This window comes from Vigna umbellata, chromosome 6, assembly GCF_029865625.1.
Source record: "Vigna umbellata cultivar VRB3 chromosome 6, Vumbellata_1.0, whole genome shotgun sequence".
In the NCBI taxonomy this organism is placed as follows: domain Eukaryota; kingdom Viridiplantae; phylum Streptophyta; class Magnoliopsida; order Fabales; family Fabaceae; genus Vigna; species Vigna umbellata.
This window is the reverse complement of record NC_142170.1, coordinates 23665258-23683363: the sequence shown is the minus strand read 5'-3', so window position 1 is coordinate 23683363 and position 18106 is coordinate 23665258. Positions and strand designations below refer to the sequence as shown.

The 18106-nt window shown below is 32.6% G+C and overlaps 3 protein-coding genes across 3 annotated transcripts; all 3 read right to left on the bottom strand.

Moving 5' to 3' along the window:
- Nucleotides 1–1654: 1654 nt before the first annotated feature.
- Nucleotides 1655–6355, bottom strand: LOC124840813 (uncharacterized). Its single transcript, XM_047316937.2, has 5 exons — nt 6093–6355; nt 5163–5357; nt 3815–4478; nt 2194–2312; nt 1655–2111 (listed from the first exon to the last, which is right to left on the bottom strand). The coding sequence occupies exons 2-5, from the start codon at nt 5256–5258 to the stop codon at nt 1917–1919; spliced, it is 1074 nt and encodes a 357-aa protein (XP_047172893.1). The 5' UTR covers nt 5259–5357; nt 6093–6355; the 3' UTR covers nt 1655–1916.
- An 804-nt stretch (nt 6356–7159) lies between these two features.
- Nucleotides 7160–12697, bottom strand: LOC124840814 (uncharacterized). Its single transcript, XM_047316940.2, has 8 exons — nt 12380–12697; nt 11143–11255; nt 10985–11034; nt 9924–10157; nt 9635–9787; nt 8351–8446; nt 8229–8249; nt 7160–7629 (listed from the first exon to the last, which is right to left on the bottom strand). Exons 1-8 carry the CDS (start codon nt 12664–12666, stop codon nt 7462–7464), a joined length of 1122 nt encoding a protein of 373 aa, XP_047172896.1. The 5' UTR covers nt 12667–12697; the 3' UTR covers nt 7160–7461.
- An 829-nt stretch (nt 12698–13526) lies between these two features.
- On the bottom strand, nt 13527–15347 carry LOC124840818 (transcription factor bHLH30-like). The gene is made up of 2 exons (XM_047316944.2): nt 14639–15347; nt 13527–14196 (listed from the first exon to the last, which is right to left on the bottom strand). Exons 1-2 carry the CDS (start codon nt 14948–14950, stop codon nt 13723–13725), a joined length of 786 nt encoding a protein of 261 aa, XP_047172900.1. The 5' UTR covers nt 14951–15347; the 3' UTR covers nt 13527–13722.
- Nucleotides 15348–18106: the final 2759 nt, after the last annotated feature.

Sequence of the window (18106 nt, the reverse complement as noted above, 5' to 3'; positions counted from 1 at the left end):
ATTCTGAGTTGTGCTTTTCAAACAATTTGGTCAGAAGTTTAAAAGATATGGCTATGATGATTTGTTTTTTTATTAGGAAATATTAGTTGATAGTTTTGTTAATTAGAGAAGTTGAATCTATAATTTCTTGCACCAATTTTTTTTAAATCTTTTCAAATAATCTTATATTTTTTTTATATATTGTAGTGGCTTAAATATGTTTTTAAACAGATTTTTATTGGTTAATTTTTTTTGTATATTATGAGGATGAAAGTAGAAATTACTCTAAGAAGATAAATTAGGATAATGACTAATAATAAACCATTTTAATGTTCACATAATACTTCCCATTAGTGACGAACTTTAACTAATATTTTAAGAGAGTTAAAATCTTTATATTGATGTATAAAATTTGTTAAGATTACCAAATATATTAAAACTAAAAAAATGTTTAAATTATATATTAGTTTATATAAATATAAAAAAAATAATTGGAGCCAAGGCACCTCTATGAAAGTCCTCCAATTCTAAGATTTTGTAATAAACTTTTGGAAAACATTACTCATTACAATGGCAATTTCTACTTCTTTACATTTCTTCCTTTACCTTCATAATTTTTTATATTTCGAAATATATAAGTAAAAAATAAAATTTATATTATATATTTTTTATTTTATATTATTGAATTTTTTATTTAAAATACATTTTTTTTGTATTTAAAACTATATAATTTATAATATATTTTTTATTTATATTCTAGAATATATAATATATAATACAAAATGTTATATTTCAGAATACAAAAATTAATGGGAGTGTAAGTTGACATTATGGAGGTACATGAAGAAATGCAACACTACAGTTTTCTCTAAGCCAACCAAATTCAAGGCTATTCTAAAAGAACAAAAATACACTTTAAATATTTTAGTTATTTTTATTTCAGTTTGATTTCCTAAATTTAAAAAGTTTCACTTTTAATATTAAAATGTCACTGATAGATGAAATTGATTTTTTCATCAAGTTTTTGTGGTAATAATGTTGATTTTAATTAATGTAATGAATATCTATATTATATGACATTTTTTACAGTTTATCTCATATCAACAAGTTGAATAAGTCAGTAACAAATAGATGAAAAAACAATTTTGTCTAGCAAGATACGCTTCTATTTTAAAATTCAGAAAATCAAACTGCAGAATAAAAGAGAAACCGAAAGAATTATTCAACCAATCTAAAACATCAAGTGAAACCTTAAATTCGTCTATAAAAATTTTGGCAATGAACATGTTACTCTTGTTAATAATACTAAAATTCTACATTACCACGAACATTAATCATATTAATCCTTAAACACAAGCTACTTTAGTCTTTGAAAAAAATCAATATAATCAGCTCTTGAGATTCAGAACTTAAAATGCTGTATTAATAAGAAATAATGTACCCTTTTTGTTCAAAATTTGAGTGTTTTCTCCACCAATGAGTTTAGACAAGAATCAGACTCAAAGTTCCAGTGGAGTTTTTTTGCATCGCAATTCACAAAGCCATCATTCAAGAGCCACCAAAAGTCTCATGTTGATGGGAACTACTTCTGATTATCACTTCAAGAGATATTTCAGGATCATGAAATTATGCAGAAAGGATGAGCAATTGATTATGGCAGTCAGTGGAGAATATGTACATAAAAATGTTCAGCATTCATAAAATAGATAGCAGTTTCACATATTTTATTCGAGGTTCTCATCTGAATGGCCTAATTACAGCTTCTCCTTTTCCCTTTTCTGTGAGCAGCAAAAAGAAAAAGGTTGGATAGCATAAAATATTGTATGAACTTAAATCATTTCAACATCTTAAATCTCCACAAGGACTAATGAGTGAATCCAAAGTAGCAGCATTGGCCGAGATTGTATCCACACAATTTAATCATACTGGTGTTAGAGTTAGAGAAACTCCCACTCAGATTCAGATATACTACGCAGAAGTGATTTCTTGTGATCCTGTGGTAAAGTTGGATCAAAATTCTCCATGCAATCTCCCTTTCCTTTTTCACTGTTCAGATGCCATGCTGCAAGCTCCTTATATTCTTGCTTTCTTGCAGATTTCTTGGACAAAGAAAAGGGTTGCCGCGATTTTTTCTTAAAATGGAAAAATATTTTAGTTAGAGTTGAGTGTGAACATGTATCAAATAAAGAGGAGGGGGGAAGTTGAGTGTGGTACCTTGTGAGTATTCAAATTACCACTTGCTTTGGGAGGTAATTGAATTTCATCTCCATCCACCATTATACAAGATTCCTCAAGCTTCAGATGATCTTGTTGCATTAAACAATGGCCTTGTTCTAAAACAGTACCAAACCATCAACCTTTGTTACACTGAAACTGGTTTTTAATCTCTTACATAACAGAATGTATGAAGTTACCGTGACATCAGAATTCACACCAACAAACAACAAAAAGACTTAACCCATCTATCCGCTTATGTATTCCTCAGCATGTCTGAGATATGGAATATAGCCTAATTATACTCACTGAGAACAGGTATCTGAGTGACTTCACTAGACTTCACTAATTATTGCAATCAGAAAATTTTGCTGTTAGAAATAATGTTTTGTTCATGGATGTGCTACTAGTTCTCCACATGTTCTCTAAAGCAAGCAGAGTTGTTTAGTGAAAGGGAAAATCCATTCAAGACAAGAAATGGAGTAGATAAAACATTTTTTCAGCCACTAATGAATTGGCTATAACACATGAATGTCAAGGAACCTTGGGCAAGAAATGTAAAGAAATGGGCAAGATTCTCGAATGGGAGACGATGATTGTCATAAAGTTTCTATATAGTGAAAGTATATACAACCAACCGGTAAAACTGAAAAAGTTTGTGAAAGAAAATTAGGAAAGTCACCAGTGTCATTAAAGAAAATAAATGAACTAATTCAATAGCCTGGTAATTTAATTGATCAAGTGCGACTAGCATTTTTGCCCTAGTAAAGGTTTATGATTAGCTTCCATGAACCATAAATTTTTCAGTTGTTGGATAGTTATCTATCTAGAACCCACCAAAGGGGAAAGAATCAAATCCATAAAAGATCTAAGTAAATTTAACTATTTAAGGATGGTTACTGCAAAATTTTTAAGTTGATCCTGGCTTGAAGATAAAGAAAGATGATACATTCCTCAAAATAAACTAAACAAATCCCATGTCACACACTCCTAATTCCTACAACCTAACGCAATGTTCCTTTTTCAACCACTAGGCTTCAACTGTTAAGGAAAAAAAATATGAATATATAGCTCTTTGACAAAGTAACATGAAGCAATAGATGGAAAAGGCTATGCAAATCATGGTTTGTGCCTATGTTTTTTCATCATATACTGTAGATCAAGAGTGGATCTTATACTTGAAGATTAAAAGAAATTCTTTCAATGGAATTGTTCCGACCTCTCAAATACAGCCAAGAGGTGAAATATCAAACATATTTTCGTTTAACATAAGAAAAGCCAACCTGTACCATGATACAGTTCCTCAAATTCAACTTCAACCAAAATGTCCATAGGTTGAAACCAATTAGAATATTCGAATATGTCATGTTAATACCTACAGTGTAAGCTCTTCAGAGTGATACCAGTCAACGTCTAAATTCAGTAACTACACAGAATGATCTGTATTTGAGATAGAAGCCCTTATTATAAGTAAATCATAGGACTGCAGTGTTCTATCCATGAGAAACCTACCAGAGAAACTACATACTTACCAAACAAAAAATATCAGAAATAAAAAGTGATCAACCTAAACGATTACTACAATTTTGAAACTATAACCAAGAGATACTTAAGTACTCACCAACTGGCTCTTCAAATGAGACATGAGAGGAAGAAATTGTATCAATTTTTTTCTCTCCAGCTGATTTAACTAACACCGGATAATTGGGGCACTGTGTGGTACTATCATTTTCAATTCCATCAGAAAAGTATGTTTCAAAGTAAATCCATGCCACTCCATGATTCTGGATTTGGTTTTGGTTTGAGGTCTCACAAGATTGTGATGTTATGCTTGCAATTGTTCCTGCCAAAGTGGTTTCAGCCAAAGTGGTTTCATCAATTATCTTGGTTGCAGCCATTTTATCATTTACTGGAAGGTTTGATTTAACATCCATTCTTCCAACAAATTGTCTTGAAGGTGAACTAATGGAACTTCTCAAAGATGGCATGAACAAAGCATCGGCCTTAGAAGTTCCATCATATGCAGTAGTAAGTGTGGCAACATTATCAACACCATGATCAATCCTTGAATCCTCAGTTGATTGCTTGGTATCAGTTTTTACATGTCTTTCGTTAGAAACTTGAAATGGCTTCTTACAGAGCCCAGCTTCAGCATGCTTATCTATAGACAATTCAATGCCTACCTTTTCATTTGAGGGAAGTAAATCTTCCATAATATCTGAATATAATTTTTTAACACTTTCTCTGACAGCCTGCATTTGATCCTCTATGTACTTAACTGTATCCTATACCCAATGAACAAAAAAAATATAAGAATATAGTATCTGGTGAGAATGTATTTTAACAGCAGGGTAGGGAACTATCTGTCTCAGAACAGTTTAACCCATCACTGTTAAAAAATTGAGAACATAAGCAGAAACCCTTTCAGAAATATTATCACAGATAACAAGACAAATATAAGTATAGTTGCATTCAACACTCATGTAAGATCAAGGGAGTCAAAGGAGAAAGGAACCTGCAAAATCCTAGGGGTTTCTGATGCAGGCAATATGTGTCAAAAGAGGGCATATCATACAAAAAGAAATAGCGTAAGCTTTGGAAAGAACACAATCAGTAAAATGCTTCTAGTTTGCACTGATTTTTCTTATATATTAGTCATGGCAATCATTCACTCTAAAATATATAAGATATGTTCAATCTACAAAATCCTAAGCTGTAGTTTTTCTCATATCACGTTGATCATTTAATATTTTACTAATCATAACAGGAAATGCATGCATTCATGCCTATTAAAGGTATGCACTTCAACAGCAAGAGACACCGATCCCTTTCCATTCACCTTTAACTACACTACAGTTGCTAATAAGTCATACAAAATAGCAACAAAGGAGATACAACTTTACTGGTGACAATGGTCAAAGCAAAACATAAAAGTTTAGGTATTCAATCAAGTGACAACGAAGACACACCTGGTATATCACGTCTTCTGCTTCAAGGAACATATTCTCAAATTTCTGGTACATATTTCCAACCCATGTTATGCCTTTTACATCCATAGTGATCATAATATCCTTTCTGGAATAGCAAATTGTCCTGATATTGTCTGATTATAGCAAGTTTGCAATTACTCTTGTCTCAACTCCAAGGTGGTTGTACTCAATTATCTGCAATAAAGAAGAAAGAACATACTCTCAACAGAGAGACTAAATTGATCGGGAAGTGCCATTCATTCATTATAATAACAAACATGTAACATGAATTGCAGATATATTCCAGCCAATAGCACAATTATATTTAATAAGCATCCATCCAACAGCCTATATAATAATGAAAAACCATTCACACATGTCCTTATCTAATAAATCTAAACTTTAAAATACAACTTATATTGTCCAATTAGACAACCTGCCAACAAGGGGACCACCCTATAACTTTATCTTCTAAAACATACTAGAACTTCAAGTAATTCCCCACACATAACCCTGAATGTTTAACTTCATTGTCGAAAACAATCTGCAGCTTCTAGCTCAAACCCTACTAGCCTCTTTTCCCAATCACCACAGAGAGATAATCTAAACACACACACACAGACTCACATATAATTGAGCTTTAACTTTCATTGATCAATTTACCATAGACTACCACTAAAGCAAGTCAAGAGAATAAATTTGCCTCAGAAAAAACTAATAACCAAATTAAAAACAAAAAGATACGCACACAGCAAATTATGTCAAAAGAATAAAAAAAAGTAAGAGGGTTTATTTAACGCCATAACAACAACTACCTAACAACTGCTAAAAAAGGAACGAGCTTTCGTTCAGAAAACAAAAAACCCATGTTGAGCATGAGGAGCGAATTCAGTAGTAACATATTCGATCATGAAAAGGGTAAGAGAATACCTGTTCTACGAAGAGCAAAGAAGAAAAAAATTTCATGAACCACTTGCAGGATGAGTCATGTGACACCCCAATTCGCCAATTCCGTTGCTTTCCAAAGGGACAAAAATGAAAAAGAAGATTCGAATACGAAAAGCTTGGGAGCAGTTCGATAAACTTGGGAGGATTTGTTAGTTTTGTGAAGAAGTGTACGAGGAGGAACAGAATAAGGAAACGTACACACTAAAGATTCAGCTCCTGACAACCCTACTTTGCACACGTGTACATGCTCTTCATTCCTAACATACACGTCATCTTCCTATTATATTCCTATGTTCATTTGGATAATCTGATTTTATATTTATATATAATAATTGTGAGAGAGAAAGTTAAGGTTTTAATCGTTGCATTGAGTTCTGTTTGCGATATGCATGGAATCTGGTGGAACGGTTCTGAGTATAATATATTTGTTATTCAGATAGATGATTTTGAAAATAGAAATAATCATCCTTGAATAAAAAGAAGTTAGTAACAAAGTTATCTACCGGCATTGAAATTCGACAATTTCGATAAAAATACGAGAAAATTATAATTTCTTTAAAAAGTCTACTGTCATGGGAGATTAAAAAAGTTATATGAAGAATGATCTTAGTTTTCTAATAGATTCTAATTCTAATAGTATATCTATACATTTATGTTACATTTCCTCATTTACTTTATTTTCTCTTCATTTTATTACTCCTTTTCTTTCTCTCCCTTTCTTGCTCCTCTTACATCAATTTATATGTTCGAAGTAGAAAGTTAGCTTAACTTTTTTACTTGCTTCACAAATAATTAAGTGCGTAGCCTTTTACCAGTTATAGAAAAAAAAGTCGTATTTTCATAAGAAAAAAGTATCTGTGCTCTCAAAAAAACTCCTTTTTGTACTGAAATGGCAACCAAAAAGAACTGAAAACAAAGTTATAAAGATAAAATTACATCTTGTACCTTTAACTATTGTCTTGTTATCTATGCTTACTTTTCCTTCAACGTTTACAATCAGAAGAGCGCAAGCAAACAAAGAAAAAGAGAAGAGATTGGCAAAACCCAAATAAGAAGGACACGACAGTAATTGATCGGTGCTTCAAGAAAAGGACAATAGTACATCTTTGGTAATGGATATTCATGCTTATGTTGAAAGGAATTTATGTTGCACCAGATCTTGGGATACTATACAAAACCAAATGATAATAACAACAGACCGTGGCACATTGATACATAACTAAAAAATTTTGGACCACACTATTAATTTGGAAATACGTCTACCAAGTGCTAACGTGCTTGATGCCAAACCCAAGAAGATGTTTGTGTACCAAGCAAAATGAAAATAAAAAGAATTTCAAGATGTGATGTTTCATTGAGGCACCGTTGCTGTAACTGTGACGTGTTTGGGGTCTGTAAGAATTGATGTTATGTTCACAAAACCAGCTTCCCTCAGTGTTTCTTCCATATCAGTCAAGACATACTCGTCCATGAAAGGCTCTGTGCTCTTGAGCAGTGTAAACAGGACAGGAGACAATTCCTATAAGAGAGAGAGCAAGGGGAAGAACATGTTAGATGATGTTCCTACATGGACAACAATGTACATGTACTACTAAGTTAATCATGAGTCAAGGATGACCAAATTTTCCAAGAAAATTAACCTAGAATTAAATACCAAGATCAAGCAGTCCCCAAAGGTACTTTGTGCTGCTCTTTATCTCATTTACGCATATTTTACTTGTTAATACTCATAGGTCTAGCACAGTTAAACAAAAAGGCCATAGCAAATATAATGTCTTTTTGGTTCATCTTATTTTTTTTATTTTTTTCATAGCTTAAAAAGTTTCACTTCGGTCTCTTTAAGCATCCCTTTGGTTCTTTGACTAATTTACAACACTACTTTGGTCAACGAAATAACATATGGCAAAGGGATGGTCCATCAGTTAAAATTAAGAGAAAACTGATTGAAGGATTAATTTAGTCTAACATACACTCTAAAGAATCAAAGTGGATCCTTTTAAACTTAATAGACCGAACTAAAATAAAAAATTAAGAGGAGAAACCGAAAGTGTATTTTAGCCTACAGAATATTTATGTAAAGATTACAAAAGAAAATTGGGCATAAAAGTAATACAGTACCTGAAGAACCTTTGACTTCAGCTACAGAAGGCAGAAACAATAATATGAGCATTTGTTATAGGGGGCATGAAACCAAAAGGGAAATGGACCAAAAGGAAAATTGTAATCATGACATTATATACCGACAAATCTGTCAAAGCTAGTGTGCCTCCAGGCCGAAGGAGACGAAAAGCTTCCCTCACTATATTGACTATAGCTCTTGTAGGACATTCATGAAGCTGCATATGGTCACGGATTCCAGATATTAAAATCCACTAGTAATTTTTCCAAATATTATTCGAGCAACCTATCTGTTCTTCTAGTAACTGTCATGGGATATGAAACTGGAAATTCACAACTGATTTAATGCAAGAACACTGAAAAATATTAGTCTCTTGGTAGAATTCAACGATTCAGTTATGTGAGTCTTAAAAAAAATTTGTATGCCTTTCAGGCCTTTGATTGAAGAAAAATCATATCACATTTCAAGAAATCATGTTCAACTGAACAAAGGGATTTCTGTATTCTCATTTTATGTTGACTAGATTGAGATAAAATATTTATATATATAGAAAAATAGTACATTTTCTTAAACCTTTTTTGGGTTTTTTTACATCAATGGATAGTTTTACCCAGTACTTACGAAAATGGGCGGTTGACTGGGAATTTACAAGACAGGGCAAGTCATTATGACCTAAGACGACTTTAAAGTGAATTCATATCGAATGAAGCTGCTTCACGAAATCAGAAAAAGAGAAAGCCGTCATATATGATAACGACTTCTTTGCAAATTTTTGAACTGAAGTCGTTATATATTCCAATTTCATTAGATGAAAATGAAATCATTAGATGTAATAATGATTTTCAATTGATCTGAAATCATCCCCAGTTATGCTAACCAATACTGTTAAACTCGAGGATCGGAAAGGAAATGAAAACTCATCTCCTTAATGATTTCACTTCAATTGGAAGTCATTATTACAATTACACCTAACGATTTCATTTTTTCTCAATGAAATTGTAAGTTGTTATAATACATAATGACTTCAATTAAAAAAGTTTTGCAAAAAAGTTGTTATCATACATGACGACTTTCCCTTTTTCTGATTTCGTGAAAAAACCGTCTTCATTCCATACTACTTCCCTTTAGAAGTCGCCTCCTGCCTCATAAATTCCCAGTTAACTGCCCATTTTCGTAATTATGGGGTAAACCTACCCTATTGATGTAAAAAGTTACCCTTTTTTGGTAGGTTTCTGTCAAGTATAAATCTTGCCCAACATATGATCAGACAATAAATGGTAGTACTTCTCCGGTAAGGATCTGAACAGTAGTTCACTATTTTATGAGAACAAACTAGTTAATTTCTCTAGACCCAACCCTTTTTGGTCAAACTTTAAAGGACTGAAGAGGAAAAGAAAAATCATACCACAAAGGCAAGAGAAACAAGGTCGAATGATTTAGAAGGCAAGCCCGTGTCTTCCCCATTTGCATGTATCCATCTTAGAGGAGTTTTCCTGGGCATTGCAGTCTTTTCTTTATGCTGAGCCACAGCTAGAAAATACGGTGACAGATCTAGCCCCTGGAACAAAAATATTAATCACAAAGTACATCAGTACCATGTATAACACTTTTATTCTCAGTAAATCCAAGTTCGAAAAGAATGATTTTATAGTATTAAGAAAGCAAATTCAGACATCCATTAAAAACTCACTCACTGTGACATTGGCTGTGGGGAACTTGTCTGCAAGATATTTTGTGCTTACACCGACAGAGCATCCAATATCTAGAATGTCATTAATCACAGATGATTCTGAATACTGTATATGGTGTTGTTCAATTGCAAGAAGCCAATTCCCGCGCAGTACTTGATTTGCTTCGTCCAATGAGGAAGCATTTGGAACTACTCGTCTAACCATTGACATTGTAGCAGCCTCTGCTTCTGCTGCGGCCTATAATATTTGAATCCAGATTTTATAATAAAATGCTTCTTTTTTTTTTTCGTTTGGAAATTACTATTACATTTCCATCCATATGATTGCCTGCTTAACAAACGAGCAAGTCCAAGACACCTTAGACTTTAACAATTTCTAAATAACATAAATACATCGGAAAATTACACGATTTTAGTCAATAGAGCGCATTAATAGATACTAATGTTCACAAGAGCCACTAAAGTTGACCATCTGCAAATATGACAACCTACAGATCATACACATGCTTTAGCCAAAACATGTTATTGAGGTTCAATAGCTCTGGCCAAAAGAAAATTTGCCAACAAAAAGTTGTCAAATATGGTCTTGTTTGGATAAATATCTTCGTTAATACTTGTAGGGAAAGAAAATAAGAATATGAAATGCATTAAGCTTCTTCAATAAGATGATATTAATTTATGTATCCTAACATTTAAGAAAAGTTACATGCATAGCTTGGATGGATATGTCAGGTCAGAAGGCACAGTGGTATATTTACAACAATAAAGTGGAACTTCTGACACAACTTATCTATAATTAGAATAAAATTTGAGGTGTTTCTGCCATGTCTACATTTCATGAATGAAAAATATTAATCATGGCTTCAATACTAATAAATTTGAATTAATGAAATAAACGAAAGTCGCACACAATGTGTACGTCATAAAAAGAAGTGCTGGGAGAAACAAGCACAACCAACCCACCGACCAAACAGGAACTTGTTAAGTATTGTCTGATTATCAAGAAAGAAGTGACCAAATTAAGCCATCAATTGACAAATGGGAAAATTCAGAATTATCACATACCAGCCATGTAAGATTGCCCTCCTCGTATGCATGGAATGGATTCAAATAATCTGTAATGTGATTGAAGGCATTCCATCCTTTTCAATGATATGCAAGAGTAAAGACAACGATGAATAGAAGGGTAACATAATGTAAAACCTAGATAGTCACAAACTTACAATCAGGGTACACTAAAGACTGGTTTTGAATGATGTCCATCTCCCTATACACTTCTGACTCTAAAATCTCTTTCGCCATCTTCGTCCAAGGTATGTTGTTCTTCTCAGCTGTACTGTGCATTCACATTGAAAAAATACACTCACTTCCCAACAAAACGATGCTTATCACATCTTCATTTCGTCATGTAACCAATAGCAACTGGATTCTAAAACAGTAGAATAAGAAGGCACACACACAAAGACAGTAATTTAACGAAGTTCAAAAATGTGGCCACGTGCTTGGGAGCAGAATGACTGTATTTCTATTAATATCAGAATTGGGATTACATTAAGTATATGTACATTACATTATTACCGTTGCTCCATACTGCGGGAGATGAAGTTCACAAAATGAGTCATGACAACATAATAATATGGAAGAGATATACATTATGGGACAAGCTAGAAGAACCCATAACCCTAATGTATAAAGGTTTTAAAAAGAATGTGGTGTCAAGTTCATTTGGGTTGTTCATGGTCCTTTGAAGAAAATCTCTCAATAACAGACACAATTGCACATCCCTTATTGTGTAGAGATATGACCAAGTTAGACACATGAACACAATTCCACAACCCACTCACAATTGTCGAGTCCTACAAATGTCATCCTTATTCCCATTCTCAAAGTGAGAGGGTGATGAAAAACCTAGAGATATAGTAAATTATAATGTACAAGTGAGACAACTCTAATCTTATAAGTTGATTGATTTTGCGGGATTGTGTTAGAGTCAAACCTAAATTCTAAGAGACACACCAATCAAATATTAGTTCAATAATGTAACATAACAACCAAACTCTTTTTCCTGCAAAACGGATTTGGTAACATGCATCAAACTAGTAGCCAGACCCTTTTAAACGTCAAAAGCTGACACAATACAACGATTATACGAATGCAGACAGATGAGTGTATTTGGAGGTGTGTGTGAAAGAACAAGTAGCGAGAAATCCTCTTTATTCTTATTCTCAAATGTTTTAAATCATCTACAATTGGCAAAATGTTGATTAACACAATACCATATAATGCTTCGATTAATAGAATTTACTCTGCAGCAAAAAGTTCCTAAACGAGTACAAATGTATATCCAAATCTTCAAACATGATCAACCGTCAAGTACACACCTTTCGAGCATAAAAAAGTTACAAAGTAATTATGCAAAATTCGAAGTTGAAGTAAAGGGAAGAAGGCGCAATGAAGAACCTTATCAAAACCCTTCTAGCACCAAGCTTGAGAACAAAGTACAAAGGCTTGAAGGAGATGATAGCTTTGACCAGCCGAGAAAGAGGGGTCTCCCCAGTCCACTTTGGTCGCTCAAGCTTCCCTTCTTCGTACTCGCCGAACTGCAGCGGGCCGGCGGCGCTTGTATTGGACGCCACCGAGTGAACCTCCCAGCGCCGCCCCTTCGGAGGCCGAGATGCTGCCGTTGTGGCATTACCGGTGGCGGAGATGACTGCGGAGAGGTTCTGAAGTGGCAAAGAGAGAGCCATGTCGCTTCTAAGTTGTGTGTGCAACTGTCACCAACAGAAAGACTTTGCTCTGCATTACCACACAATCTCATTCGCGTATGCTATCTCGCCACGTGGAGTTTGGAAGAAACGTGATATCTTCTTGCTCCAACGTGGATTTTATAGTGTTAATATACGCATTATTTTATTGTTTTCAAAAAATTGTAATAACAGCCTTATGCTTACTTTCTAGATTTAAAAAAGAATTTTAATCTCTAAAATTGTTAAAATTGAAAAGCTAGGAAAAATAATCTTGTATTAGAGTCTTATTAAGTCCCTCTCATAAGAAATCAAAGCAGAATATTCCTATTAGAAATATTCATTTTTGTTCATTAAAGGTGTGGTTAAAAGTTGCCTTGATAAAGGCATTGGTTACCCTTTTGCCTAAACTTAATGGAATTACTTAATTGTTTTACCTCAGTATTTATATGATAATATAAATTTAACCATACTTCATGGAAACTCTTTTAAATGTTCTTTATACTTTATTTGCATGAAAAAAAATCAAAATTGATTAGAAAAAATTGAAAACCTTTCATAACCACAACTCATAATTTTGGGTTTTTCAATCATAGAGTCATCTCATTCTTTTCCTGCAGTCAAAATTCAGCTTCCACAGCAGCATTTCTTGATTTTTCTTTTGAAGAAAAGGTATAGGGACTTAGTAGAAACCATTGCCAAACCTTGACCAAATCAACAACTTTTTCCAAACTAACATTTTATATTTGTTTGCTGTATACTTCTCATGAAGATAATTCATACCAATTGATATCATAGACTCCAGTTTGTGTGGATCAAAGGATGAAAAGATGTTACTTTGATAAGTTAACCATCAACCAATCTGTCAAAGCAACTTTAACATTTTGTACACCCCAAAAAAGATGCCCATTATATTTTCACATGATTTGTCTTCTCAAAAAGTACATGTCCATATCAGAAAGCATGGAAGGACAACATTTGAGTATGTATACATGAGTCTACATGGTACATGAAGAACTTACTGCTATCACTCATCACATTAAGACTTGGAAAGGGAGGTTACAAGAAATCTTCCAAAGATGAAGAACTGAATATAGAAATCCTTCTTCTTTTCCTGGTTCCTAAAATGTCCTCTGAAACAGAAAATCTATTGAGCACAGATCTAAGAGCTTGGTGAACAGAACCAGCCAGAAACTGACGGTATGAAGCATCTTCAAAGTTGTGTTCTTTGCAGCTAATGATCACAAAAACATTCTTCATTCTGCCTTCTAAGGTTGCAATATCTGCCCTTGTTATCATAAGATGAAGAGAATCTAGTGCTTGTCTTATATCAGACAACAGGCCAGGTTTATATTCACAACATAGTGATGCTCTAATTGAATAAGGAAAACCATTCAACCCACCCTCTTGTTCTTCAACACTTATTTCATCATTGTCCTTTGGTATCATCAAACCTTCACAAGCCTGTGCTGCATTCCTTTTCAGCTCTTTCAAATGTCTGATAACCTCACCAAGTAATGATGCTTTGTCCATCTACATGTCCAAAAGTGAAGCTCAAGTTTTCAAACAATGAATGAATAGTGAAACATGTTTATTTCTACTGACATCTGAGCTTCTCAAATCAAACTAAAGTTCACATAGTTAGATAGAAAACTCAAATCGAGTCATTGACAGTCAAAAGTAACAATTAAATTCAAGCTAACAACACTTTTCATCAGGACACTCTGAGATGGTAATGGAAGCAGAAGAGAAGGTTAAAAGCTCAAATGAAGATGACGCAATACTACAAACATGATATGAACCAAATTCAGATAAAGTTAACCAGATCGTTATTGCACATCCCTTGAATTTCATGACCCAATTCAATTAAATGACTACCTTTCTGACAAACATTCAAATGGTTTACATGCTTTCTAATCATTTACAGGAAAAGGAAAAGAAAAATTATGCCTGAAAAAAAAAATGTTGAACAGACCTTCATAGCACCGGGAATGACACTGCGAAGAGTATCAAGATGTGCATTAATCCTTGCCCTCCTTCTCCTCTCTGCCTCGCTGTGGTTCTTCAAAGCTTCAGTGGTTCTCTCAGTGGACACCCCTTTTCTCTCCAATTTCACAGGAGCCTCCACAAGCTCCCCTCTCTCCCTATCCAAAACCAGAGAGAAAGATGAACCACACCCACTTCCAATCATTCCACTGCTTCCTTCAAAACCATCACTGTTCCCCTTAGGAACATCCCCATCAATGTCACCACCCCATAAAAATTCCTCCATTTCCATGATTTCCATGGCTCAGTAACAACAGCAACAGCAAGAAGAATAATAACAAAAGCTAGTTGGTCAAAAGGGTCGGCAGTTTCAGAAATAGCAAGTGAAACATAAAGTGGGGGCTGTTTTGTTCTTTCTCATTGTGGGTTTGGAGTGTATCTTTGGAGCCAAAGATAGAGAGTGCAAGTGGTGAGTGTCAGAAACTGTGTCAGTGGCAGCATATGAAGATGGCAAAGGACGTAATGGTAAAGATCTGAAGGGTACTTACTAAGTAAGATTACAGAAAACTTACCAGTGTTGCTAAGGATGGAAGAACACACACAAACACCTTTTATATTATATTCGACTAGTTTGTCCCAACAAAAATTTGAGTGTGCCTCCTGCAACATTTTATATTTTAAATATCTTTCCCGTACCAGAATCATGTAGAATCCATTCATTTTTCATTTTTAGAACAAATTAAATTCAGATCTGTACTTGCTCGGTCAAATCTTCCAATAGGGTGGTTTTCAAATCTACCAAAATTGATTTTTGAAGCAGTCCACTATTCAGGAATATATATAATTGATAAATCTGTGATGGAAATTATGCAAAAAAAATTGTCAATACCTAACTTCATACAGTACTCTATTTGTTGGTAGAAGGAAACTGGGTTCAAATATTTTAAACAAAGTCAAGTTGAAGGTTTTGGAATAAATAAGAAAATTTTTAAAAATTACTAAATGAGTAATTATTTTTTTATACAGTTAATCAGCAGTAAAAGTTGACATTACTACACACAATTTCACCAGAAGATAGAAAAATAGATTTTGAATTCTGGTAATTACTGTTTTGTGAGTACAAAAAGAAAAGGAAGAAAAAGTGATTGGATAGATGGTTTGAATCGAAGATAAAATAGTCAAAAATGAAAGGAAATGAACGGTAAATTTATAGGTGATTTAATTAATTAGTGTAGTGGAAAAATTTTATGTATATTAAAAGAATATTTCTAAAAAAATTACAATATAAATTAAAATTAAAACAAACAATTATTATTAACTTTTAATGAATAAAACATTATAATTCAAAATAAATATATATTAAAATGAATTTATTTATTATTATAATATATTTATTTTAATTACTTATTACATTATGATAGAAATATAATTATAATTACATTAAAAAATTAATTGATTATATTAAAATATAATTATGTTAATTGATTATATATTTTCCAAGCAAATAGTTCTTCAGCTGCCAAAAAGAGTTTCTTATGTATAATGGTTTTTGTTGAGCGATTTACATATTTTTATTATCTTATTTTTTTAAACTTTATTTTTGATACAATATTTCTGTGTGTTTCTTCTCTCCGAAACAATACCTTCTTATGGTCAATGTTATATTATAAAAACCAGAAAAGTATTTTAATAAAAAAAAATCTTATTTACATTTTTTATTAAAGGAAAAATGTTCAGATTTTAATCACTTACTTAAACTTGGAAATTTTTCAACAAAAAATTAAAAATGAGAAAATTTTATCTCTCTAGTTCTTAATGTTTTCATTGATAAAAAAAAAAGAAAATAAAATCGTCTTTCTTTTAAAAGTTCTACTTGAAAAAATTACAGTATTTATTATGTTAATTGATTATACTTTTCGCTCAAATACTTCCTTAAGAGCAAACTGAAAAATGTTTTTTTTTTCTCTAGAAACCAACACACTCTAATAATGAAATTACTAAAATGGTTAATATTAAGTTATAAGGAAAAAAAAACTACTCTTATTACAAACTTTTATTTTCATAAGGTTTTCTTTAACAAAACTCGTCCTTCTTTTAATACTTTTTCTAAAAAAAATATATATTATTTATTTATGTAACATCCCAATTAAATAGAACTATCTTACTAATTAAAATGTTATAAATTAAATATTAAGCATAATCAAACTTAAAATTATATAAAATTTATTTATAATTTCATGAAAAATTAAAATTTTAAACTTTCAAAATATATAAAAAAAAAACTTTGATAAATTAGGAAAAACTATATAATACAAAAGAAAATTATATATTTAAGCAACAACTCTCTTTTGAGTATCACTTCTTTACATCTTTCCCAATTTGCATCATCTTCTACTTGAGATAAACTTAAATTTTAAGGTTTTATTAATAATTTTTGTTTAAATTTTCTGTTATTAGTTTTGGATATAGTAATATTTAGTTTGATTTTGATAGAGATAAAATAGAAATAGGTAGTTATAATTTTCGGTTTATCTAGGTATAATATTATTTTATAACAAATTAAACATATTTTATTTGTAAGATAGTTGATATTTTATTTTCAGATTTTATTTTTATTTCGTAATATTATAAATGTCACGGCTATTTAAAGTTCTTTAATTATCAATAAATACAAGACTCAATTTTTGGAAAATATATGAGTGTGTGTAACGTGAGATTTTTTTAACTGAGTACTGAGAGAGAGAAAAAAAGAGAGAGTCAAACATCCTGAGAGAAAAAGTGAGTGCTTGATTTTTTTTGTGTGAGAGAGATGACAAATGTTATCAATGGTATGAGTGTGCCACAATTGACGAGAAAAACCAAATATGATAATTGGTGCCCACAAATGAAGGCATTATTGAGATCCCAAGACGTTTGGGATATGGTGGAAGACAAGTACGTTGAACTTGATGAGGATGAACATCAGACGACACAGATGACAACATTGAAGAAAACATGTGCAAGAGATGGGTCAATATTGTACTTTCTCTACAATGCAGTAGATGAGTCAGGATTCGAAAAAATAGTGAATGTTAAATCAACAAAGGAAGCCTGGGAGATATTGGAGGTTGTGTATAAAGGTGACAACCGCGTTAGACAAGTCTGAATACAAGCTCTGATAGGAGAGTTTGAAGAGTTGAAGATGGAGCTCAAAGAGCATATAACCGAGTACATAACTCAAGTGGAGAAGGTGGACAACCAAATCGGCAGGAATGGAGAACAAATGCCATTTGGCCAGGTTGTGGGAAAAATTTTGAGATCCCTTACAAAAGATTTCAAAAGTATCGTGTGTGCCATCGAAGAATCAAATGACTTGCCGGTTCTCACAATGGATGAACTTGTTGGGTCATTAAAAGCCCACGAACAAAGGAGAAAGGGTTGGATGATCAGGTTGAACCCGACGATCAAGCACTACATG

Bases quoted from the DNA above. Each gene is read 5' to 3' on its own strand.
- LOC124840818 (XM_047316944.2), bottom strand. From the start codon at position 14,950: ATGGAAATCATGGAAATGGAGGAATTTTTATGGGGTGGTGACATTGAT. The intron at 14,197-14,638 runs GTCTGTTCAACA...TTGGACATGTAG, and splicing joins TCATTCCCGGTGCTATGAAG to ATGGACAAAGCATCATTACT.
- LOC124840814 (XM_047316940.2), bottom strand. From the start codon at position 12,666: ATGGCTCTCTCTTTGCCACTTCAGAACCTCTCCGCAGTCATCTCCGCC. The intron at 8,447-9,634 runs GTATGATTTTTC...GACCATATGCAG, and splicing joins TTGTTTCTCTTGCCTTTGTG to CTTCATGAATGTCCTACAAG. The intron at 8,250-8,350 runs GTATATAATGTC...TGCCTTCTGTAG, and splicing joins TAGCTTTGACAGATTTGTCG to CTGAAGTCAAAGGTTCTTCA.
- LOC124840813 (XM_047316937.2), bottom strand. From the start codon at position 5,258: ATGATCACTATGGATGTAAAAGGCATAACATGGGTTGGAAATATGTAC. The intron at 2,313-3,814 runs GTGAGTACTTAA...GTACTGTTTTAG, and splicing joins CTCATTTGAAGAGCCAGTTG to AACAAGGCCATTGTTTAATG. The intron at 2,112-2,193 runs GTACCACACTCA...TTCCATTTTAAG, and splicing joins GTAATTTGAATACTCACAAG to AAAAAATCGCGGCAACCCTT.